The sequence below is a fragment of the Gadus macrocephalus genome, chromosome 14 (assembly GCF_031168955.1).
Source record: "Gadus macrocephalus chromosome 14, ASM3116895v1".
NCBI classification, from domain to species: Eukaryota; Metazoa; Chordata; class Actinopteri; order Gadiformes; family Gadidae; genus Gadus; species Gadus macrocephalus.
This window is the reverse complement of record NC_082395.1, coordinates 8,008,828-8,033,633: the sequence shown is the minus strand read 5'-3', so window position 1 is coordinate 8,033,633 and position 24,806 is coordinate 8,008,828. Positions and strand designations below refer to the sequence as shown.

Here is a 24,806-nt window from a genome sequence, read left to right as displayed (position 1 = left end):
GCGATAGAAAGGGATTTCACATCTGGACCAGAATCTAGATCAGGAACCCAACAGAGACAGTAAGGCCATGTCCAGCTCCATCAAGAGACGACACTCCAACAAGCAGGGCTTGCAGAACCTCATAAGGTAGGCGACGGTGCTTCCTTACATCCTGCACACTGGGATCCTGGACACTAATACCTTCTTTCAGTGCTCCCGGGTGTCTATCAGTAAGACTACCGGGTGATGTTTCATTAAATAATGCATCAAAATGGGTGATTAGAAGTTATCTTCTCATTGGACAGCAGCACAATATATTACAATGCAAGTAGGGTGAAGCATGCTTTGAGACCATTTAAAATGTTGCTTATTTGGGAGCTGATAACAAAGTATTGAATTGTATTTAACATCAGGTGTCAATGTCCAATGAACCTGATTGATCTACATTTGCAGAATCAAATTGTCAGTTGTAAGATAGGTGGAGAAACAAACATAAACATAGAATGTATGCAAGACACAAAGCTATGTACAATGTGCGTAACATGTCATTGACGTTGGATTAATGATAACCAAAACAGAGTGGGTAAACGAAAACTGCTGCTACTACTGCTGTCGTTAGGAAATTTAGATGCAAGAATCATTTGCATCTCTATGAACTAGGAGGACAGGCATTTGTTATGAAAAAACCACAACATCATAAATACAATCCAATAGCCATTACAATATATTTCAGTTGGTCAAAGATTCCCTCAGGTTCCTTCCATGCAGAATTACGGATCACATTCAAGCCTGTGTACCTACTTTAATTTCTTTGTCCGGGGTGTGCAAAGTTTATCCCTCCCAGGGTCCCTGCCCCCTGCCAGGCTCTTGATGAAAGCTCAGAGGCTTGACCTGGTCACCTTGGATACAGTGGAATTTTAGATCTCTTTGAGACCCGACACAACATTAAGAAGAGGTTGTTGGGTGGAAGGGGAGGGGGGGTGGGGGTGGGGGGGGGCATTAAGCATATAACACGCTGTAACAGAGATTGTTGTTTCAGAATCTGCACATTTTGATCAACTAGCATGAAGAAGTTGTTGGTCACATGCTTTTATCTTGCATGAATACACTCCCATTTCTTTGCTTAAGAAAGAGTAAGAAAAGAAAAGCTTTGTTGAAGTACAGCTGGACTTATACTCCTGTATAGTTATTGCATTTCTTGGTGCTGTGGCATTACATCACTCAGAACAGCACCGGGGAATTCTGGATTCAATGGCCCCTTTTTATTACTTGCACTTCCTTTATGGTCATGACATCATCTAGCCCAGCACAAGACAAGTACCCTCACACATGCACGGACACACAAACACACACACACACATACACACACACACACACACACACACACACACACACACACACACACACACACACACACACACACACACACACACACACACACACGCACGCACACACACACACACACACACGCACACACGCACACGCGCACACACACACACACACACACACACACACACACACACACACACACACACACACACAGACACACACGCACACAGTGCCACAGATGCTAGACGCTGCCTTTCATTTACACAGACCTACAGTAGTGCCCTATCGGGCAGAGGGTAGCATGTGTGAGGGGAGCACAGTGGAAAAAGTGATGTTCATCTTAGATTTACTTCATATAACCCAGGGGACGCACTTGGCCAGTCGTCTGCATCTAGAATGTCCGTAACTGCTGCATATCGTCATCACACACTGACCCCGGCACACACAGCTGTCAACACTGAGAGGGTCTGCCCCAAAGGACACTAAAACTCAATTACACTCAACCTTGCGGTTGGCCTAGAATAGGTTTGTCACATTTTCTGTATAATACCTGCATATGTGCAGAGGTGGTATATATGCAGAGTGATCCAACTGGACGTCTCCGGCTAGCCGGCTGCACAACTAGGTCATCTGAGGTATTTAAATTCAAGACCTGTGCTATTTATGTTAAATTAGGAATACCCTATATGTTAGGTTAGGCATAATAGATCAGGGAGGTAAACCTCTGTGTTGTGTTGGCACACACAAAAACCCTTGCTGGTCTTCAACAGTATTTCACTTTGACTTGACTGAATAACAATGCAAGTTCTAAGGTATTAACAACAATCCAATATCCCTTACTAAAATGTAAGTATTTGCATTATTCCTTATAATGAAAAATATAAAGCAACCTTCTTTATGACAACAAATGTATATGGGTTTCACTGAGCAAAGTCAAAACGTCACAAGTCAAGTCGAGTATAGCATGTTCCTTTTGTCAGAAAGCTAATCATGCTACAAACAAATTCAAAACAACAGGAAATAATCAGCTGATTGATATTCTCTACACCCCAGGCCTAAATGAGATTTAAAGTATTTACATTTTCACTGCCCTTGTTTTGTGGACCAAAGCCTCTTTGTTGGGAGCAAAGGCGATCAATCCTTCATCCTGCACCACTTGTGACCTATTTTGCTCCCAAATAGCTATGAGTCATCAGGTTATGAGCCAGTAGTTTATGTAGGGCCTGGTGGATCCATAAAGACCTCACACAGAAAAAACAACCATTTAAACTGGGATTGATTCGTGCCAATAGGATGATCTCCTCATTTAATGTCTTGATAAGCAGACACACACTTCCCAGTTAATTATCATCCCTTCGCCGGATTAATGAATACGAAAAACAGATATCATGCTGCCATGCTCAAGGGCACTGATACAGCGAACATTGCGTTAGACAGAAATATTTTGGCTGTCAGCGGGAACCAATGCGTAACCTTTTCCCTGACAAATGATCTCAATCAAAGATGTAACCAAAGCTCCAGGGTTTGGCAAATCAATTGTGACCGCTCAGGTGATTAAACAAGAACGGAACCTCCACATCACTGCTAGTCATGTCCCGGTGGTGGGACTTGGTGTTCAACCTGTTGCTCAGAGGTAAAGGCAGGACAACACTCCCAATCCCGGCCTTGAAATGATTTTCCCCAGTAGAGTCTCTGATGCATCTGTTCCAATCTTCCCTGGACACTTCTCCCAGTCTTGCTCTTTACTCTCTTTCTTTCATCCTTTCTTCCTCCCTTTTGTTCTTTCCTTCATTATTTTTTCTCTTTTTCCTTCACTTTTCCTTGGTTTATTTTCAAATGATCTCATTGTTTCCTCTCCTCTCGCTCGCTCTATATTCTACTATTCTCTTGTTCTATCCCGAGTGTTTTTATTGCATGTTCCTACCAGGGGGGAACGGAGGCTTGAGGCCCATATCACACTCGGTCAAATGAAAATGTCTGAGCATCGGTGAAAATACCCAAGATGATGACTAAAATACATCCAGATGTGGTAAACCAATAAAATACGTTGGTTAATATAGAAGCCGAGATAGGTCGTCTAATTGTGAAGTGGAGATTGTTAAAAAAATCAGTGCCTCTGGAAAATCACCAAAACAAATCGTTTGTATCCCTTCACACGCAAACATACACTCACAGACATGCATGCACTTACACACAAAACACACGCAAACAAACATACACACACACACACATACACATGCCAAACGGCATTTACTCTATATTAAGTTGCATCTACCGGTAAGTGCAAGTTTACAGAACTTGTTTTGATGCTTTTTTAGTATAGGAATCCTGACAGTACAAACACTACTAACATTGCGCTTGCCTGGTTTTTCAAGATGTTTTTGAAAGGAAAGAGAAAGCAAGTGTCACACAGCCTCTTGGCACACATAGCAGTTTTCACAGAATTTCTACTGAAACACGTCCTGCTTCACTTTTCTGTGTCCATGTGTGTGTGGGAGTGTATATGTGTGTCCGTGTTTGTGTGTGTGTGTGTGTGTGTGTGTGTGTGTGTGTGTGTGTGTGTGTGTGTGTGTGTGTGTGTGTGTGTGTGTGCGTGTGTGTGCGTGTCCATTTGTGATTGACTCCATATGTGTGTTTGTATCTGGTGTGTACATACGTGCATTTGTTTATGTGGGTGTGTGTGTGAGTGTGTCAAGTGTGTATTTCTATGTGTGTGTCTGTCTGTGTGTGTGTGGGTGTGTGCATGTGTGTAAGAGGACCTCCATGGGCCACTGACCTACTACGGGTAGGTCACTGGCCAGGCCCTGCGAGGCGTGTTAGTGACGGTTTTCCCCCTGTGTGTCTTCCATGTCTCTCCGTGTGTCATCGTCACCTGCAGGGTGACAGCCCAACGCAGCCAAGAGGATGCTGAGGAGGTGGAGCGCGAGCGCAGACGGAGATCCAGGGAGCAGCCCAGGGAGCAGTGTGAGCATGGAGACCAGGGGGGCAGGCCCACCTGGGCCCCGAGCCCTAACCCACCACAGGACCCCACACCTCCAACAGCACAGTAAGAACCACGGGCTCTGTGATCCACTGGTGTGGTCTGTTATATAAGTGGCAGGGAGGAGGGGAGTGTGAGAGGGCAGGGGGTGGGAGTTGGCATCGGCTGGCAGTGGAGAGACTCCATGGCACTTAAAAATAGTACTCTGGCTCTTAAAAATAGTACCGAGCATTGTTTACCATCTTATCCTAGCTATTTTGCTGTTAACGGGGAGCGGGTTAGCCTAGCAATTGTAAATGCTTAGCACTTGTTTCTATGAATAGTGTTGGTCTTCACTGTGTCAACAGTGATATAATGTTTCTCTTTCTTCTGACAAATGTACTTATTGTAAGTCGCTTTGGATAAAAGCGTCTGGTAAATGCCCTGAATGTAAATGTAAACGAGACAGGTAAGGCTCACCTCGGGCATGCAAGAGGTGAGAATGTTAGGGCCCAACCTTATAAGTTAGGAGCAATCATCATTTTTCACATAATTTTCAATGTCTCGAAGGTAATAAACCATCTAGCTTGTTTAGAGATGAGAATAACTTACCGACTTCATGAATTACTGACATTATTCCTGAATCACAATTGCAGGATATTCTGGTGGTTCTCATTCCGTTCTAGTGCTGATAGCTGCGGACTAGTTCCCATTAGACAGACCTAATGTGTTTACATGGCTTGTCAACGGTTGTGATCAGACCTGATGACACGCTTCATTGAGCCTCTGTGTAGTGGAAGGGGAGATGTGCTGAGGAAGGGAAACATGCCAGTCACTGGAGACTTTGGGCTGCCGTGATGAAGAGTACAGCAAAGTATACTGCATCGTCTCAGTAGCAGATGGTAATGTCAGCTAAAACCTCTGGCGCGTTTTGGCTGCAGCATTAACAACAAAAGTGTAACATTTCCAATGATACCAAGGACATTAATATGTTAAGCTGATTTTTTTTCACATACTCAAAAAGCTAGTGGTAATTAAGAGGTTAACCAATAAATCCCCAACTGGCCGGGGTGGTTGTTGTTGCAGTATTGCACAAACTGGAACTCAAACGTTTGCCAATCATCCTCAACAAGGGAACCCTATTGGAGCATTTTGTTTACACTCCATCCGGGCATAAGCCTTTAATGGTCTGACTGATTTGCAGTCGACCATTCATGGTGACTCCTCTCGCTGTGCCTTTGCTGCGGACCAAGTTCCCCCAGTGTGACCTTGTGTAATAACTTGGCCCAACATGTTGAGCCACATATTGGAAATGGTGTATACCACTGGAACAACCCTCACCAAGTTAAAGTGTGTGGACCTCTCCATCTCTTCATCATCAAGCTATCTCTTTTCATTTTCCTCTCTCCTAGACCAAACTCAAATTTAAGAGATTAATTATTTATTAGCGGAAGCGAAAAATATAAAATCTTTTTCTATGATTTAAATTATAATGTTTTGTTGTTATAGTCTGTATAAAATCATTGATTTATTTGGTAAGTAGCCTTGATATAAGCAAAATAATGTACATGACTATTTTGCTTCACGTCAGCTCCTTCATCACTTAATAGGACGACAGCTTTACTTATTATAATAATCAACACTATATTGAGATCTTAAATGGAAGTTTGCCTACTATGTTTATAGTGCGTGTGTGTGTGTGTGTGTGTGTGTGTGTGTGTGTGTGTGTGTGTGTGTGTGTGTGTGTGTGTGTGTGTGTGTGTTTGTGCGTGTGTGTTTATGTGTGTGTTTGTGTGTGTGTGTGTGTGTGTGTGTGTGTGTGTGTGTGTGTTTGTGCCTGTGTGTGTGTGTGTGTTTGTGTATGTGTGCGTGTGTGTGGGTGTATATGACTGAGATGTCTGTTAGGGCCAATCAGGTTACAAAGGATGCAGCTTTGCCCTCCTGTTTGAAGGCCGTTGCGATGTGTCTCCATGGCCACTGTTTATGTTTCCAGGGAGATTTAATCCTCAGGGCACCTCACCCACCTGTTGTGTTCGAAGGATCCTGGCAGTGCCCCCAGTATCTCCGATCTTGGCACATCTTAAACAGAGTCATCCATCCATGCAGCTGTTTATCACACAGAACCACTTCCACATTCTAAAGCTTAGGATTGTTTAGAGACATTGTTCAAACTTAAGACAGGTATTTTTATATCTATCCTGCCAAAGATTTATGTCTTTGATTAGTTTAGATGTACGTACATATATTTGTCTTGGAAATAAGAGCCCATAGGTTTCTTATGCTTAAGCGTTTGCTATTTTGTATGATTGTTACATTCAATGACTGGGTGATCAAACCATCAAAAGGTGTCTCTCCTGGGTAAAGCTACAATTGTTCAATCAAGCAGACCGGTATTGTCGCATAAAGACCTGCTCACCCTAAAGGAATACTAAATTTTTTGGGGAAATAAGGTTTAAATTTCCACTCACCCATAGTCAAACGAGAACCACCGTACCATATATGATACCCAGCCTTCAGTTTGACTCAAGTTAACCAAATCAATTGAAGAGGATTAAAGCGTCCCTCTTGCCTAAAAATGACCTTTTGTGAGAAATAAAGAAAGTAAAGAGCATACTTTATCAGACTTGTCTGCATTTGTGTGGGAATGATTCCTCCGATTTCTCTGCCTGATTTTTAGGTACGACGAGGAAGTGAAACCTCCTCAAAGCCGATTGGTTCTGGAAGAGGATGAGGGCTTTAGCGATTGGACCCAAAGGTTGGAGAACCGTAAGGAAAGCCTCCTGAGGCAGGAGCACAGCCGGAGGTCTGAAGAGAGCCGTTTCACTCACAAGCAGAAGCTCAAACACCAGGAGGAGGAAGATAAAAAGGGGGAGGGGCCAGAGACCCGAGGCAGCATCACGACTCCAGGAACTTCAAGATACTCAGAGGAAAAGGTGCATTTGAAAGGCTTTTTAAAATTTGTTATGATATATTTCATGATATAATTTGTATGCTGTGCTATAGCTATTTTGTTACTTACTGAATAACGCTAAAAAATATGCGATAGAAACTCCATGTGAATTTAAGTATACATTACAACACATGACACGACGTACTGTAGTTTCATCTCTTCTGTTTGTTTTTTTTTATCCCAGATATGTGACAGGAAAAAGGACATTGTGATATCATGCAGCTCCTCCGTCTTGAATTTACCCCAGAAGGCGAGGAGCCTAGCGCCCAAGGTCCTGCCGAGGAACATCAGCTCTCTTGAATCAGAAACGACGAGGCCCTGGTAGGAGGTTCTACTTTTAAAAAAGGTGACATATTATACCACCAGGTGTGAATGTGATTAGCCGTTACAAGACGTTTTGAAAATCGGCCTCTTCTGACATCACCAGTGGGTCCACCTAGATGTGTGCTGGATAGATCAGTCTCCCAGCCTACCCAGTGGACTGTAGCAAACGTTGCTCATCTAGCCGTCATACATCTAAGTGGACACGCCTACTTGTGTCAAAAGAGGCAGATTTTCAAAACAGCTTGTAACGGCTAATCACATTCACACCTGTTGGTATATTATGTCACCTTTAAAGATATATGCCTGCTCTGACTATTATTTTAAATAAAATACTAATAGAGTAAAATAAAGTGAAGTCAGTAGAAAAATTTAATAACTCACCAAGTAGCTTTGGCTCAATCATATATTACACTAGATAATATAATAAAAAACTCTTTGATAATTACTTTTCCTTAAATCCAGTTACCATCCCACAGAGCTATATAGCCATCTCCAATAACCTAACCTAAATGTCTGATGGTCAGTTAGTGAGTCAGTTCCTGCGCTCAGCATCCCAGAGAAAAACTTGGCCATGTCTAAGAAGGTTCTGGCTTAACAGCCCCCTGCTGTATCAGTTTATACCCTGTGTGTTCTACCCCCCCTATCCCCAGCTCGCCCACTCACAGAGACCTGCACCTGGTGGATGGAGAGGGGGCTGGGGCCTTCAAGGGTCTGGATGAGGCCTGTCAAACACACAGGGACAGAGGGGAGCGGGTGGTGGGGGAGATGAAATGCAGGACGGCAGAGCAGCCGCACGATATGGCAGACCTCCATTACAGCCTGGATGAAAGATGTCGGCTTCAGGATGTGGAGGTGAGGTTCAATCTGATTGGCGAGTGTCGAGGGTACAAGCAAGTCGGTAGCACGCAAGCAATCACTTTGTATAATGGTATGCACATCACAAACATTGCAGAATGGGCTGAGGGCTTCATGTGTTTTAATGTGAGTTATTTTAAAGTTTGTGGTATTTGCACATCGTAACTAGTCATCTGTAAAGAGCATACAACAATTCCACAACCCTGGACATCTAAGGGAAGATTAATTTGCAACTTTAAAATGAAGTTCATTTGAAATTATCTCTGATTAGTCAAAATTACCACAAAAATGGTGGTTACTCTTTAAACTCCAAAGCAGTAACATAGACCTGTACTCCATCCTTGTACTGCATACATTATATTGTTTCATGCTAACATTGTAAACAGGATGAATAACAATGCATCAATTAATGAATGACAGAGTGCAAGTGGAGCTATTACTTATTCATAGCCCTTTGGTAGTTGGAGAGTCACATGACCATGCAGGAAGAAGAATTGGGCAGTGAGGGGGGTGATCAGCTGACGCAGACCTCACACAGTAACCATGGAGACACGTTGGAGACAAACCCCTATGGGCCCATGGGCCCAACGTTTAAGGTATCCCTTGATCCACAAGTCCTCCATGACTGTTCCCAAACAACTATATGTTTGCTATCATTCCTCCATTGTTCCACATTGTGATGTCCTTGTATTTTGCACCCTGTCAACCAAAAGTGTTTATTTTCCCCTCGCTCCTCAACCCTCCACTAGAAACTTCTCATTCGGTTTTATCCCGTAAGTCCCGTGCATGAGTCGGCGGATGGTTGTGTTGGCTGTGTCTGCTCTGTGATTGGATTTGGTGTGTTTCTCTGTGGTACTACGCCGTCTGCAACAGGCCATGTGAACAATGGGGCCTTTGTTGGTTACAGTGTGATGTCAGGATTTAGGCTACAATGCAAAACCTCTGCAAAATAAGCATGACACAAAACACGTTTGGGGAGGGAAAGCACTCGCTGGTGCCATGACATCACAGCACTGGGAAGAATGCACGGCTTCATCTTAGCATCATTAGTCCTTATTATAGTAGTTATTTATATTATAAGTCAATGCGTCATATTTTTACCATCGGCATTTATATTAGAAACAACCTAGAAAGAAATCAGCGTATTACCGTGAAGCACAACATGCAAATTACCATCATATGGAAAATCTAAAAGACTTTAAATGCTACTTTTTATTATTGGATAAAACATAATACAGAATAAATATGAATAAATACATTACATATAATAACTTATAGGATTGAAAGGATACACCCCAATCTAAAACTTAAATTCCTCTGAGATCAATCTCAAAATGTACAACACAACAATTCTAATTCGGGCACTGATCTACACATGAGTCTATGTGTAGTGTTTCAACAATGGGTTGTGTTTGTACATAGTAGGTGTAATTTTGTATTGCCTGTCAATAAATTAATCAAATGGTTAAAAAAATATATATAAACATATATATGGAGCTCACTTCTATATCTTGCTACTGCCTTGAACATATGCTCCATCGCTTGGAGGATGAGACAAACATAACATCGGACAGTCAAATATGATGAATTATGAGTCGCTTTAACTCAGGCGCTCATCCACACAGTTTGCCCGAGAGCAAACACACGCTAATCGGTTCTTCTGCTCCTGGAAGCTTGAAGGCACATCATTTACATCTAAGTAAACATGTGCTTGAGATTGCTATGGTGCCATCCTGCTGCTGGTTGTTTATGAGACAGCACCTTAACCCCTTGTTATGAGGTGGGGGATGACTTCTCTGTCACCCAGCCACATGGCTAGTTGATTCATTAGATACATTTAATGTTCTTGCATAATTTTTCTCATTTCTGTGTAGTATTTTTATGGTTGAATGCACTTTGCTAACTATGTAAAGTGCCTTGGGTGTTTTTGTTATTATTATTATTATTATTGTTATTAATAATAATAGGTAGGCCTACTGATTAAGCAGAGTGTGTAGTGCCACAGAATGTGTAAATGCATGTCTTCAGTCACTGCCTTGCAGAATGGCGTCATGCTGACTGGGAGTAAACGTTTGCACAGCTTAACAGTTACACATGGCCTGTGCCTCTATATCGTATCGTCTCGTCACACACAGACACATTGGGCCACTCTACACGCAACTTTACTCATTTCTATCCTGAATGTTACTAAGCATCCACCAACTACAAAATCATATAAACCGCTCAAAGCAGCTGAGCCTGGAATGCCTAAAATGTAATTTACTGCCAATTTTGGTAAAGTTAAATCAACCAATAATGTATCTGCATTTTAATACTATTAGCTTGGCTGCCTGTTTTGTGATGATTTGAACCATTGCTAGTAGCATTGTTTGGTAATCAAGCATGCTTGAAGCTTTTTGAATTCTGCTTAAAGTCTTTTTAAAGAGTCCTTGGCTACATTTGATTTTAAAGCCACCTTAATACTTTGTTTTCTCATAATATACGTATGCCTACTTTAAATGTGTTCCACAATGATATCTATTCTGTCTTTTACTTTGACTTCTATTTTATTGGATCCATCGGATCACCTTCGATGGCTCAGAAAACGGAGCCCTTAACTTGCTCGTTAAATAAAAGGTGAGTCTATGTTCATACAAATTGACAAAAGAGGCATTACTGGAGACGAAAAACATTTAAAAATGTCTTCACCGCAAACAGCATGAGAAGAACACTGTCACCTACAGCTGATTCCAAGATTGATGACTACACACATGATTTCAAGGTACGTTCACACACTAGTTGTTTTTGTTGTTAAATAAAGTGGTACTAAAATAACCATTTGACTTTGCATGTTCTTGTGGATTTAGCCACATAGGCTCAGTACTCTCCTCTGTATGTTGTCTTTGTGTATTTAACATATTCACATCAACAATGAGAAAGTATGCAAGTGTTATCTCTGAAGCAGTCCCAGAACCCATCAGCATTAACCCTGACAAAGAATCATGCTCCACTGTAGACCCTGCTGCCAGCATCCTTCCTCTTCCTCTAAGTGTCCGGATAAACTCAAATAAGTGTTATCTTATTCTGTTGGTGACCGTGGTATCATCCAAATATTACATCATAGGATGTGCTTTACAGTCATTACCGGCATAGTCTGGCCAATTGCAGTCTTGGACAGTCGTGACATATTATACCTGCCCGTTCTGCCCTTCAACTCGTGTCAGGACCAATATCGGCTCAAGCGTAGCATCGGTATCTGAACCACAGCACTGCCATGAACATCCACAGCGGTTCACATTTGTTGTTGCAGAGCAATGCTAAAACAGCTAAACCACCGGCCACAGAACTTGCCAATCCCAGTGAGCCTGTTTCCTTCAAGAAAAACCTGTTCGAGGCTGGTGATGCATGGACCCAGAACTCGGTTAAGGTCACACTGTCCAAGGTTAACAAAAAGAGCACCTCTATAAACCATTAAGTAAACACCATTACCTTTAATTAATTCATGTGTTTTGGTTACACAACAATTATTTTTTCTGCTGATGAAATTTATATTTCATGCCAATCGGTGCTTTAGCTAATCACTCACATGAACTCACTATTCACTTCATTACTAATAAATTGTTGATCTCTGTCTCAGGATGCCGAAGGACTTAAAGTGGGCGTGGCTGACCTCATCAACCAATGGGTGAAGGCAAGCCCAGATGGCACCAGAAGCAGTTCCCCTACCAAACCAGCAGTAAGAGGCTATTTTCATCGTCTTGATTCATATTTTTGGGTTTTGAGAATAGTTTAATTTCCATACTTTTTTTCCGCATATGATACACCAACATCAACAACAACATTATTTTTATTTTTTTTCAGCTGTTAATGTTGTGGCCTTAACGGGTTTAGTTCAGGATTTGGTCTTCTGTAATCCTTTCTGGGGTTGGACAAGTGCCGTTCAGTGATCCCCCCGTATTTACCTGGTACTGGTAAGCCTTGATGTTTTTTCTCAGGTGCTGGAGCATGAGCTCCACAACGCAACATAATGCACTCTCAAAATAATGCCGACATTCATTTATTTACTTGTGAATATCTGGAATACACCATGTACAAACAAGAATTAATTTCATATTTTACCACTAGTTACTTCAGCACAATTTGGTCCGAATACTTGTTTCTTCTTCTGCGGGGTTGTGCGCAGTGATACAGGTAGCACTGAGAGTAACAACACAGAATTCATACAAACCTCCTGAGATCATTTTTGGGACATGAGAAAGTGTCTCCACAACAGCCGGGATTATCAATGATTCAAGCCACAACCAGAGCTTTTTCACCAGAGATGTCAAGCCTCCAAAATTATATAGATTAATTTTGCAGCATAGACACTCCCCATCCGTTGCCATACTTAGACATACTCCAACGGAGTTACATTTACAGATCTATTACCGGAGTCAGATCTACCCAAACCAAATTGTAAGCCATTTCATCATCCCTCTTTGCACATCCTGGATGTGTTCATTCTCTTCAAATTCAGGCTGGAACAAATAGGGTACTGGATCAGTGTCCAAGAATGAATAATCATCCACGATTGTTCAAATAAAAAACGTGCTTTCCTGCAAGCTTTTCTTAGGTGCTTCTGATAAATTGTGTTGCTATTGTCGGTCTACCTGTATTGTTGCACAAAGTCCAGAAGAAGAAGAGGTTATTTGGAACAAAATAGTACTGAATTAACTGCTTGTTAAATAAGATGAATTCTCTTTTTTTGGAACCTTGAAATAGTGTTGCATTATCCTGATTGTTTATTAAGCTGAGTTGTTGGGCGTAGTGCTCTGGAACCTGTGAATGTACATCAGAGAGCTCATGCTAGCTGGTACCGGGTACGAACGGGGAGATCCCTGAACCCATTGACCAACCTTTATTCTCCCCGGGAAGGATAAAAAAAGGCGAAAAAGCAAGAATCCTGAACTTACCCAGGTCCCATATTTAACCTGATCTATCCAGCACACATTAAGGTGGACACGCCCACTTGTGATGTCACTAGAGGCATATTTTCAAAACGGCTTGTAATGGCGATTCACACTCACACCTGGTAGTATAATATGGGACCTTTAACATTCCTTGCTGTCTAATTCTCTTTTCCGCCTCACTTAAATGATACATTTCTTCCTTAACTTTACAATAACTCAGCTGAAATTTGTATTGCCAGTCCCTGTGTCTACAACATGCCAAACAAAACAAAACATAACACTTCTTATCTAATGACGGTGTGTGTCACGTGACGTCCGGCTTGAGCTTGATCCGCCGATGTGTGCTCTGTTGCGGAGGAGTCACACAGAGCAAATATGTAAAAACAATGATCTCATCCTAACCATAACCCAGGATGCTTCAACCATGACATAATTTCCTCTACTCGCAGGAGATTAAACCGGGGGATGTTTTATGCAAGAAGAACTTGTGGGAGAACCTTGGTGATTCATCATCTCCTGGGAGAGGAGGCAAGGTATGCTCCGAAACACGGGACACACACTCTTATTACACACACAGATTATTACTTTATACCTAAACCTATATATGTGTGTGAACTATAGCTTTATTGGAGAAGTTGTAATTACAAGTATATTATTTTGCTACTTATTGTTAAAATAGTTCATTTTATTTACCTATGCAATCCAATTGTTTGGTGCTGATGCACAATGTAATGATGATGAATCAATGTGTTTAAAATTGTGTTTTTCAGGGGAGCTCCCCTGGCAAAAGATACAAATTTGTGGTGTCAGGTCATGGCAAGTACGAGAAGGTGGCTGTAGATGATAACGACTGCAGTGAACATGACAAATATAAGTCAGGTAAAAACCTTTTGGAAGATCATAACAATGTATTTTTTTCACAACAGCTTCTTTTAAATATGACATACATAATAGACAATTCAGAGTTGTTGTTGTAGGACGTTGTGTTTCTCATAACATAAATTATGTTACTGCTACTTAAATGTATCGGGGCATGAGTATCTAAGGTTCAAAGAACAATGAAGAACAAACAAACACATGTTTTCATGTTTGATTTTATGCTATTTCAAACACACTGTAACCAAAAAATACAAAAGAGTTTATCTTAAGTACCACTGCAGTAGCTATACTGATTAGTAGCAGATTAATTTACCAGCTCTTAGATTATGATGGGGTTTCTACATCAAGTCAGGAATTTTAGGAAAGGGAATCCCTTTAAAGCAATTCAATACAAATATTATTTTGTGACTTATTTCTCTCTTACTTCCATATACTTTCCACATGCTTTGAATCTCAGTAACTTTTACTCTGGATTTGACTGTACTACGCTAACTGTTTCAACAGCCTTTCTAGCTCCAGACTCATCTCAAACTATACCTTCATTTCTAGACAATACACACCTCAACTTCCTGAAGCCATGTCATTCTACTCATTACTGACCAATGTATGAATCTGTGTTTTTTTTCTACAAGATGTTCTCCCCCAAATGGTAGCCGTCAAATATCATCATGCATTCAGCGTCAATTTGCCCTGTGTACCAGGAATGTAAAAGCCATGTGACAATGCAATAGGAAACAGATTAGACCATAGGCAAGCACTACACTGCATATATATAGAAAAAAAATTAACGAAAGGAAATTGCCTCTCTCAAAACCAGACAAGAACTTTATCATATGTCAATATCTAAGATCTACGTGTAGTCACGCAACAGACATATAACGTGGCTTTCATTCATAAAACTCTACACAATTAATTCAAGATGAATAATCTGCTAATATATATTTCATCCAAATATGGAGTCAATTCTGCCGATTGGCTTACTATTTAAATTAAACAATAATTAAATATTTACTTTGACTCAGGTGTTTGCCTGTTAAGAGCATGTTAATTTACTAATTAAAATTATGTTAAACAACCACTCATTCATTAATCATTTGTTTTGGATTAGTGATAGTCAAGTATTCATGTTAGACACATTTTTCTATAGGATATTTTTTAAAATCTAAAATAATACACCTTATGCTACTTCGGTAATTCCTTGATTTATCCTTGACTAAAAATGTAACAATGACATTTCCCTTTGCCTGCAATATTACGTAACAGATATCAGAACATGACTTTTAATGCTAACTTGTACCGATGGCTTTATTTATTTCTAATTCTCCTTACACCAAGTCGGAGCCTTGAATGTCAATACATTTTCAATCTTCCTTTTTTGAATCACCAAATCCTCTTGCTTTTCTATTAAAGTCTTTGCGTTCATCATCCTGGTTTTTGCGGTTTAGTAGTCCTCTCTCGAACACTGTGGCAATTTTAGTGAGGGGCTTTGCTGCAGCCTCTTTGAGCTTTCTGGCGTTAAAGCGGGGACTGTACAGAAGAATAGGAAGCCGATTCACAAATGATGGAACCTCAACCTGGTTCTCTTTGGCCTTTTCATTTGTGTCCGACTTGTCCTTCTTGGGTTTGATCTGCTCCATGATTTTCTCTTTGGTAGAGAACATATGAAAGAGCAGCGCATCCCACATTTTCAGCGCCTTGGGGGCCTCTGTTTCCTTGAGCACCTCCAGACCAGAGGACTGGTCTACCAAAACCTCTTCTCTGCTGACTGGATTCGTTTCCATTTCACCAGCACTGACCGCTGCCTGACATTCCCCCAGGGGCTCTGGAAACAGGGGCTCCTCGGGTTCTTCGACCATGTGTTTTTTTAGGCGTGACCACCCACTCAGCTTGGCCTTAAGGCCTTTAGGTTTTTTTAGCGCCTTGGGTATTTCAGCAGGGGGAGCCATTTCTGACACGGCGGTTGGTTTGTCATCAGTTGAAGATGCAGTTGATGTCGGGGACTTCGTAGAGGGCCTGTCTTCCGATGGTGTCGTCGCAGCTCTGCTCTCTAGTGCTTTCTCCTCTTTGAGTCCAACCTTTGGCTGAGATGGCACTGACATTCCTCTGTTTGGTGCAGGAACTTTGACTGAGACTGAGTCCTGAGGCAAAGAGGCAGGAGTGGCAGAATCAATCACAGCACCTTTCACTATGGGTGGTTCTATGTCATTATCTGCAGCTGGGATTGTTTTCAATATTGAGTCAGTAGGGGGCTGTATTTGACTTATATTTATGGGAGGTGGGTCGCTTTTGTTAGAGGATGTCTTTTTAGTTTCTAGCAAGGTTCTGGGTGGCTTATTTTCTAATTTGTCGGAGAGGCAGAAGGTTGGCGAGATGGAGATATTATCTAAGGATTTTCCCTCCATTGCTGAGCTTGAAGCCAAGTTAGTTAATATCTGTTCTGTCTGGGAAAGTACTTCAACCAGAATACTCTTATTAACTAGCATTGAACTTGCTGTTGGTACTGCCGTTCCTTTTCCCACATTTGGAGAATAACCACTTTGTTTTGTCGACTTTAAGGAACCCTGAATGTTACTGGTAATTGCATCAGTTAGGGGGGATGACTTTTTCCTGACATCTAAACAGGATGCACTTTGTGTAGTGTAGTTTAAGGTATGTAGATCATCTGAGGCATGACCAATTTTGGGGACATTGGTTTGAGGGTATATACTCGGTATAGGATCTATGAAGTGTGGGGTCACAGTTTTGGGTATGTCCTTGGTTTCTTTAGAAGGGCTTAGAGGGTCGTTAACATTTCTGATGGAATTGGCATACTGGGGAGGGTTCGGGGAAATGTATCCATGGCGATGGCTTTGAGGTGAATGAGGCTGTGAGCGTACAATCTGTGCGTTTACCTCGAAGTACTTGTTTTTTTCACTATTTTTCTTCAATAAGTGTTCAGCTTCAATATCTGAGTACCTTAACTCAGTTTTTGCTGGATTAAAATGATCAATGATTTGGTGGGATCCTATAATGGCTGGGCTTCGTGTGTTTATTCTTGGTGAGGGGGTTCTGATGTACCCTGGGGCAGGTGAATTAATTCGGGTATTTATAAGCTTTACTTTGGGAGGGGTCATTAAAGGTTGACCATTGCTAGCAGGAAGTGAAAATAACCGTGCATTCACAGTTGATTGATTGGTCAATATGGGCTCAGGTGTAAAAGTTCTGTTTTGCAGAAGAACAGTGGGTGTTTGTTTACCTTCTAACACATGTGTCATAGGGTAAACAAGAGGTTTTCTGGGTTCAGTTATTTTTGGATTATTATAATAGCCCCCAGGGTGTTTTGTGTCAGCAACCAGTTTCAGTGCTTCTTGACTATCTGAGGCCATTGTTAACATAGGGCTTTTTGATGTGACACGACTCAAGATGGGGCCAAATGGTACAAAGGGCTTCCCCGGCAAAGAAGATGTTTCAATGGAAGCCTTGTCTGACCTGCCTGCTGCATCAAATACTTTTTCCAGAAAAGGTTCATTAGGTAATTTATTTTCAATCACAGGTACAATACAGCCAACGTTCAACACGTTTGACTTAACACTTGCTGACTCTGCAGTGGAGTAACCATGATGAGAAGCCTCACTGATCGCTTTAGATAGTTTCACTGCACTATTAGACATTTTCAATCGCACATTTTCTTGAAATGTCTGTTTAGACTCAATAATACATTGTTCAGAACCAGTTTTAGGTATGGTATCTTTTTGAGTAATTTCTGTTGGCATTTTTCCTGCTGAGAGCTCTTTAGCTCCCAAGCTTTGATGCAGTTCAGTTTCCCTGGCAATGTTACTGGGAAAATGGTACTCTATTATGTCTTGTATTGGCATTAATTGTTCTTTACGAGGAACATGGTTATGTATCTTTTGAGCCATAGAAACATCAGCAACCATCGACTCTTTTTTGTTACTCTTGGCAATAGATATTTCTGCAGTGACCTCTTGAACTATTTTGTCCTGAAAATTTGATGTTATGCTTGGTATTACTTTATTATTTGTTTTGCTTTGGCTGGTTCCCTTTCGGATAGACATATTAGGTTTATTTAAGATAGTTGCTAAAGGCATTTTAGAATCCGATTTTTTTTCTGATTTCATTTCATGGAGGGAGGGGAGTTGGTTTTTTGAAACAGTCAAAGCAGTCACGGAATCAATTGTACAAGGTTGCAACTGAGGTAATGAAGGTGGAATTACTGCTCCAGAAATATTCTGTTTCAGTACGTTGTTTACCATTGAGGGAATTATATTATTTGGAGGAAGTGTTACCTTGATTGATTGGGGTGTTTCTAGATTTTGGTTGGTAACAATTTTAGTTTTTAAGGGAAAAACTGACACTGAACTGCTTGCAATATCTGAGTTTGGAGCATAATTGCCCACTTTGTCAGGGAAATATGCTCCATTTGTACTCATGCAAGGTAAATCATTTTGTTTGATTGTGTTCTGGGGTACACTATTTGGTATCTTACTGCCACTGATTTCCTGCATCGATTCTCTGCCTTTATTTGAGACTAAGGGGTGGGCTGTTGCTTTACTTGTTGCAAATTTTGGATCATGCTGAGTATATTTCCTTATTCCTGACCACGATGTTATAGGATGGCATTGGTCCTTAGCCAGCATCATGGTTGATTTCACTGAATCATGTGGGGGAGTATTTGGATGTTTTGTTGAACCAGATATATCTACATGATCTGGTTTGCTTGCTTCATTGTTTAATTTCTTAAAGGTATTATCAATACTTGGATTAAGATAAGGGGATTCACCATTCAGAATTTTAGTATTCATGCATTCCTTAATTTCTGAGAGAGAGGACATAATGGACACACTGCTAGTGTTATTCAGACATGAAGGGGTTGTACTAGGGGATGCCAAGGTTTGTGGGTGCACCTCACCTGCTTTAGGTATGGTTATTGAAGCCTCGGAGTAAGAGGATTTTGGTGATGATACGTCACTTGTGCACGGTTGCATAGTTTTCTGTGTCAAGCCAAACGGTAGCTTTGGTTTTGTGTTCTCTTCAGCAGATGTTTTACTCGTTTGTAATCCATTTATTTGACCTTCAAATTGGCTGTCTTGCTTAATGTCTTTATTTGGTGTCTGCTCTTTGCCCATGTTTGATTCCCTTGAGACTGATGTTTGATGCAAAACAAGTGCAGCAGAGGGCTCCCCAGACGAAGCAATAGGTTGGTGTCCATCAGGCGCCCTTGTTGCAGTTCGTTCAGAGCTACTGACGGATAAAGCGTGCAATTCTTCCTTAGGCTGTGCTTCATTTGAGCTCAGCCTGTTGGGGCTTACCGGTCTGTGATATGCACTGTAAGTCCTAATACCACCATAGGCAACATATTCAGCGGGAGTAAGGCCATAATAGGTTGATCTTGATTTTTGCTTCGATGCTTGCGTCAGTTGAGATCCCAATAATGATGACAATGATTTACGTGCCTCCAAAGCTGGCAGTCCATGTGGGTTAGAGCTTGGTGAAGGGAAGTTTGTATTTTGGGGAACTTGTGTTGTATTTACAGTTATGGGGTTAGGATTTGAAGCAGTGTTTGGTACACCTGAAATAAATTCTGGAATATTTGGCAAAAGTAGAGCACCATCCGGTGAACTTTGATCTGATTTCAACGTTGAATGATGATGTACAACCACGGTCATGCTATCTGTTGGAAGACATGGTGTTAAACTGTCTATGGGTCCTTCTGAATGTGTCTTACACCTGTTTGGCATATCATTCCCCATCAAATCTCTTGTAGGCTCCAAAAACTGCTTGTTTAACGTATTGCTATTTATTCCACCCTGATTTGCTTCTTTTGGTGCTGTTGGGATCTTACCTCGAGTCTTAATTTTCGTTGAATTGGTTTTTGGACAAACCTCCAAATTGCAAGCCGAATGTTGCAAATCACGGCTAGAGGCAGATGCCGGACTAGTAGCAAATAAGAGTGGATTCGCTTTTGATATTTCAATAACAGGAGTGGATCCCCTACTGGGTGTAGAAGAGGGTGTTTTGGGTCTTCTCAACGGGGTAAAGGCAACTGGTACTTTTTGTACATTCTTTACAGCAGTCACTATTGTTTTCTCGCTGACTCCAGTAGATAATGATGCACCTTGGGACGATGCAGCACATACTGTGAGATCCTGCAGCGAAGGGGGCTTAGAGATCTCATAAAAGGTTGCCTTGGATGTGTAAATCTTTGTCTGCTGGGAATTTAATTTCTTCTCTTTGACCGTTTCAACAAGTGTTATATTTGAGTCGGTCACCTCAGGGGGTATTTGGCTGTTAGGACAAACGGAATTACAAGCAGGCTTGGCGGTCAAAGAGGCTTTGGCCTTTGATTGTGAGTTTGTTTTGTGTTTGCTGCCACTTAAAGGCTGTGTCTGAGGGACTGAAACTGATAGCAGTGCCGGAACAAGCGATAAATCCAGAACTCGAGATGAAGTCTGCTCTTGACCAGTCGTGGGGCCAGTGGACGATAGGGTCAGGGTGTGGGTAGAAATTTTTGGGCTACAATTGGGCATGGGGGTTGGTTCTTTAAGTATTGCAGAGAATGAACCCAAAGAGCCTTTGGACTTTGTTAAGATAAAGGGAGAGACAGAAGGTGGTGCTGCGACCCCCTCCAGTGGTGGGGATGGGGACAGCGATGGCATGGTCAAAGGGGTGTCATCCTCAAATAAAAAAGATGAGCACTCATACAGTGGAGCCACCTGTTCCTCATATGAACGGACAGGAGGTTTGTAGTGCTGTAGCGGAGAACTGCATGTTGGGCGAAAGGGGCTGCTGCGAGCAGTAGGGAAGGGGGATTTGCAGTTATTATAGAAAGGAACCGTTGAGAAATTGGAGACTGAAGAATCCCCGAGGTAAGTTGAATCTGGGGACCTAGACGGGGAGGGATGGTTGCTGTGTTCGAGGTCCGTGCTTGCTTCATTGACAGGAGACAAACAGGTGCGGAAGGGGATAGGAGTCTGGGAGGGGCCACCTTTTTTCTTGGATCTCTTCTTCTTTAGTTTCTGGAGTCTTGCGTTGTCTTTGCCCGGCTTAGGTAGTACGGGAGGAGGATATGGTTGGGAGAGGTCCGGGTCCAGCCCATTGTTGTAGCTCGCTTCCATCAGCATGTCCAACCTATAAACAACAAATTACAGTCAATTTAAAAGTCGGGGATACAAATCCCATCTACTATTACCATACTAAAAACATTACAATATAAGTAGACTGCATCCCTCTTAAGTGTGTGTATAAAAAAAAAATCATTTTCAACCATATTTGGATACTTTATTTTGGAAAATGTCTTTCTACAGCTGGAGATTACCATGAAGATTTGTGAAGGACACCTTGGAGTCTGAAGAATTTTCAAAAACTGGAAAGCCCTTTTTGAAAGAAATCCGCTTTTTTTACCTATGTTTCTTTCAAAAACATTCCTAGCACTCCATCGAATTGCAGATTTTTTTCAGTTCACATCAATGTGAATGCAGAATATATTCATTTATTGTCTGTATTTATCCCGGTTACCATCTTTTTTATATTTTTGCAATATATGTATTACTTTCCTTTATTAATAACATACAATTCCCTAAAGTTAATTCACGGATTTAAACTTGCTATGCTGTGATTAATGTCTCTTGAAAAGTATTATCACACTAGCTATTTAGAGTCCTAATTCTCTGAAAATGAACCCGGCTTATTATGATATTGCGTGTGTATCAAAAGCAGGGACAAAACTGTGCTCTCATCAGGATAGGTGCTGTATAGCTGTATGAAACGCCTTCAACCAAAATAGAAAGGCATGTAACTTGTTACTTCTGACTAGGATACATGATGAATTAGCTCTGAAAATAGTCTTCCAAAAAGGAATATGTCTGGCTGAAATATGGACTTAAATAAACTGGATCTAACTCCAACTGTTTCAGAAGGCAATTAAATTCTCGTTTTTTGTCCTTATTTATGATTCAATTGCATTTATTACAATGACGTTCAAACACAGCATTGGAATGTATATATATTTGTAAGTCTTTAAATCTTACTGACAATAAATACACATTAGAAAGATGTTCCTCAGCAATAGAGGGCCATTTAATACAGGCAATATAGCCCAGAGAATAACTACAGAGATGAACGAAAAGTGAAGGGCCTATGCACTGATCCATTTGAAAATAAGCATGACAATATAAAGTTTGAATCAGAATTCGTTTGTGTGTTTTATTTTCACATTGGGAAGGCGACTGTTTATTAACGATTTGTTGGTTTTCCATACTAAATGTATCTCTGTGTCGAGGTGTGAAAGGGCCAGAGTCTAATTTTAGACAGAGAGAAATGAGAGCGAATAGATCCTGACACCCACCACCTGCTCCATGCACTTAAGGGCTGTCCTCTGGGCAGCCAATCAGCCTCTGTGTGTGTGTACGTGTGTATGTGTGTATGGGAAATAAAGAGAACTACAAGTCCCAGCATCCACACAAGTTCACTGTATACCTCAACAAACAAAAGACTAGGGTTAGAGACAGTTTTTTAAAATTGGTCCAGTATTGGGCAAAAGCACTGCAGCAATAATCTGTGAAAGTGGGAAATATATAACAGCTCAGTATTTATTATATCTAATGCAAAGGATCCCTACAGAGAAATAACACTTGTATTTACTGTTTGCTTGAACCCAGTCTGTTTGTTATTGTGTCCAACCAAGTCTGACTCAAGTAGAAGTGATTTGAGTTATTGCAGGAAGAAAACGGTGGACACGTGAGTGAGAGTGAAACGAAAGTGTAGATTAGTGTTGTCTAAAATATTTGGGTGAAGGAGTGTTAAGATTGTAATGACAGTAGGGACATTTCCTGCAACAAGGAGATTTCAGACCCAGGTTTCAGAGAGAGGCTCCTTTGAGCGTGACTTGGTGTTACACAATTAAATACAGACTTCGAAAGACAAAGAAAAGAGTTGTAATTCTCTGTAGGAATTATTTCCATTATGATTAAATATAATCTGAGCCTATCAGTAGCAAAAACAAGCACTTTGAAAGGACGTACATTGACGGGGTGCTATTGCCCCAAAGGATTACATTGCTGCTCATTTTCATGGATAATAACTGCTGCGATCTGGCTCAATACTGGACCAATTAAAAACATCCTTTAGACCCTTGGACTTCATCTGATAAGAAAATAGGGTCAAGGTTGAAAAACCCTGCAGTTCATCTTTAGATGGGAACAACCTGTATGCAATCACAGTTATGTAATACTTATATGTTAATGGTATTTTGATTGTCGACTGTTTCCGTGGGTGTCAGAATATCATGCAAATAAAGAAATCTCAGAAAGGGCAGCAAAAATAGCTTCTAAATTTGTTTTGTAAGATGTAGTCTTTAAAAACTGCTTCCAATCAGCTTTGTTGTGAAAGTCGTTCTTCCAGTCAACAGATTATTGCAAGGCACAGGACACCTACCCCTTTAAAGGCCCTGCGTGGGATATCCGTGTCACTTCCATTGGGTCAACTCAAAAGAGGAAAGTGTAAGTTTAGCCGAGCAATAAAACAGACATGACCTCAACAAGTCTGTGCTTTGAAAACACGAATCAACCAAATACATAAATCAGATAATGCGCATTTGTTATTTGAATAACAAATCATAAATCTGAGTTAAACAAAAAGTATTGATCGCTGTAATATATAAATGCCTCAGTATTATGCAAATGTATGAATTTATCCAAATGTATATTTGACTCCTCATTTGTTCAAAAGTCCAATTGGTGAAGGTGCATATGTTGGCCTATGTTTCTTTTGACACTATTACAGTTTCTTTGCAAACTAGTCCATATGGATATGAATATAACGATGCATCAAAGTAGCTCAGATCGTGCACTTGCTACGCCCAATGCTTTTCACTGCTTGCAGGCCATCAGGAGTAGCGGCAGCAGACAGGAACACGCGGTACCATAAGCTTGTCAGTCAGCGGATGCCAAATTTGATTGGGTTTACCTTTTGTGTGATGGCTTGGGGAGTATGCTCGCAGCCTGCTAATCCCAGCATGGAGTGTGACAAGGACTGCCTCATCCACAACTGAGCCCCAGCCTGCCTATGGCAGAGGGCAACAGTGTCCGTAACCTATCCAAAAATAAAACTCCTGTAGCCCTGAAGCCAATACATAATACCACTGCGAAAGGGCGACGGGCCTGTGACAGTTTGACCTAGATGGTGGGGGCATTCGGGAGCACTACCTGAGGAGTGTAACGTCTCTGAGGAAAGAGTGTTGCTTTCTTACACTCCGCAGAGCGGCCAATCAGGATGCAAGCTTAGGGTGTAAGGAATTTATTTGCATGGACAGCTCGATTTTTGCTATTAGGGCTGTTTACATGAATTTAAATTAACATGGATACAAAGATACACACACAAAGCTACACAGGTAAGAGATATATCTAAGAAATCCTTATGCGTAATACCTTAAACCAGCCTTTCTCAAACATTTCAAGCCAAGGTCCAGTAGAGCTTGACCCTCAGCCTCTATAGCCCACTTAGACCTACATAAATAAGCCTGAATATATTCAAGTTTATAACTTTAATTGCATAATCATTAACAAATTTGGATGTGGGTCTCAGTTTTCAATCATTGATTGGGAGT

At 41.2% G+C, this 24,806-nt stretch overlaps 2 protein-coding genes across 10 annotated transcripts; one reads left to right on the top strand and one right to left on the bottom strand.

Annotated features, from left to right (window-relative positions):
• On the top strand, positions 1 to 22,128 carry LOC132472484 (non-muscle caldesmon-like). Of its 7 annotated transcripts, none has more exons than XR_009529085.1 (14): positions 1 to 126; positions 4,187 to 4,354; positions 6,945 to 7,200; positions 7,402 to 7,538; positions 8,192 to 8,393; positions 8,858 to 8,992; positions 9,146 to 9,169; positions 10,978 to 11,012; positions 11,094 to 11,157; positions 11,686 to 11,817; positions 12,013 to 12,111; positions 12,237 to 12,346; positions 13,774 to 13,857; positions 14,095 to 14,124. XR_009529085.1 is itself a non-coding variant. In XM_060072100.1 (14 exons), the coding sequence occupies exons 1-14, from the start codon at positions 68 to 70 to the stop codon at positions 21,531 to 21,533; spliced, it is 1,464 nt and encodes a 487-aa protein (XP_059928083.1). In that variant the 5' UTR covers positions 1 to 67; the 3' UTR covers positions 21,534 to 22,128. The 7 variants fall into 7 exon arrangements, 6 of the variants coding, with proteins under 6 accessions (XP_059928083.1, XP_059928082.1, XP_059928080.1 ...); XM_060072100.1 differs by lacking the exon at positions 12,237 to 12,346 and adding an exon at positions 21,508 to 22,128 and having other exon boundaries at positions 7,468 to 7,538; positions 14,095 to 14,203; XM_060072099.1 differs by lacking the exon at positions 12,237 to 12,346 and adding an exon at positions 21,508 to 22,128 and having other exon boundaries at positions 7,465 to 7,538; positions 14,095 to 14,203.
• Positions 14,213 to 24,389, bottom strand: LOC132472482 (mucin-17). 3 transcript variants are annotated; one of them, XM_060072095.1, is made up of 3 exons: positions 24,167 to 24,389; positions 20,046 to 21,331; positions 16,163 to 16,341 (listed from the first exon to the last, which is right to left on the bottom strand). In XM_060072095.1, the coding sequence occupies exons 2-3, from the start codon at positions 21,322 to 21,324 to the stop codon at positions 16,175 to 16,177; spliced, it is 1,446 nt and encodes a 481-aa protein (XP_059928078.1). In that variant the 5' UTR covers positions 21,325 to 21,331; positions 24,167 to 24,389; the 3' UTR covers positions 16,163 to 16,174. The 3 variants fall into 3 exon arrangements, with proteins under 3 accessions (XP_059928076.1, XP_059928078.1, XP_059928077.1); XM_060072094.1 differs by having other exon boundaries at positions 19,113 to 21,331; positions 24,167 to 24,383; XM_060072093.1 differs by having other exon boundaries at positions 14,213 to 21,331; positions 24,167 to 24,382.
• Between the last annotated feature and the right edge of the window lie 417 nt (positions 24,390 to 24,806).

Excerpts from the sequence above, each read along its gene's own strand:
- LOC132472484 (XM_060072097.1), top strand. The coding sequence starts at position 68 with ATGTCCAGCTCCATCAAGAGACGACACTCCAACAAGCAGGGCTTGCAG. Across the intron at positions 7,539-8,191 it reads TCAGAAACGACGAGGCCCTG|CTCGCCCACTCACAGAGACC; the intron begins GTAGGAGGTTCT and ends CCCTATCCCCAG. Across the intron at positions 8,394-8,857 it reads GTCGGCTTCAGGATGTGGAG|TTGGAGAGTCACATGACCAT; the intron begins GTGAGGTTCAAT and ends GCCCTTTGGTAG.
- LOC132472482 (XM_060072093.1), bottom strand. The coding sequence starts at position 21,324 with ATGCTGATGGAAGCGAGCTACAACAATGGGCTGGACCCGGACCTCTCC.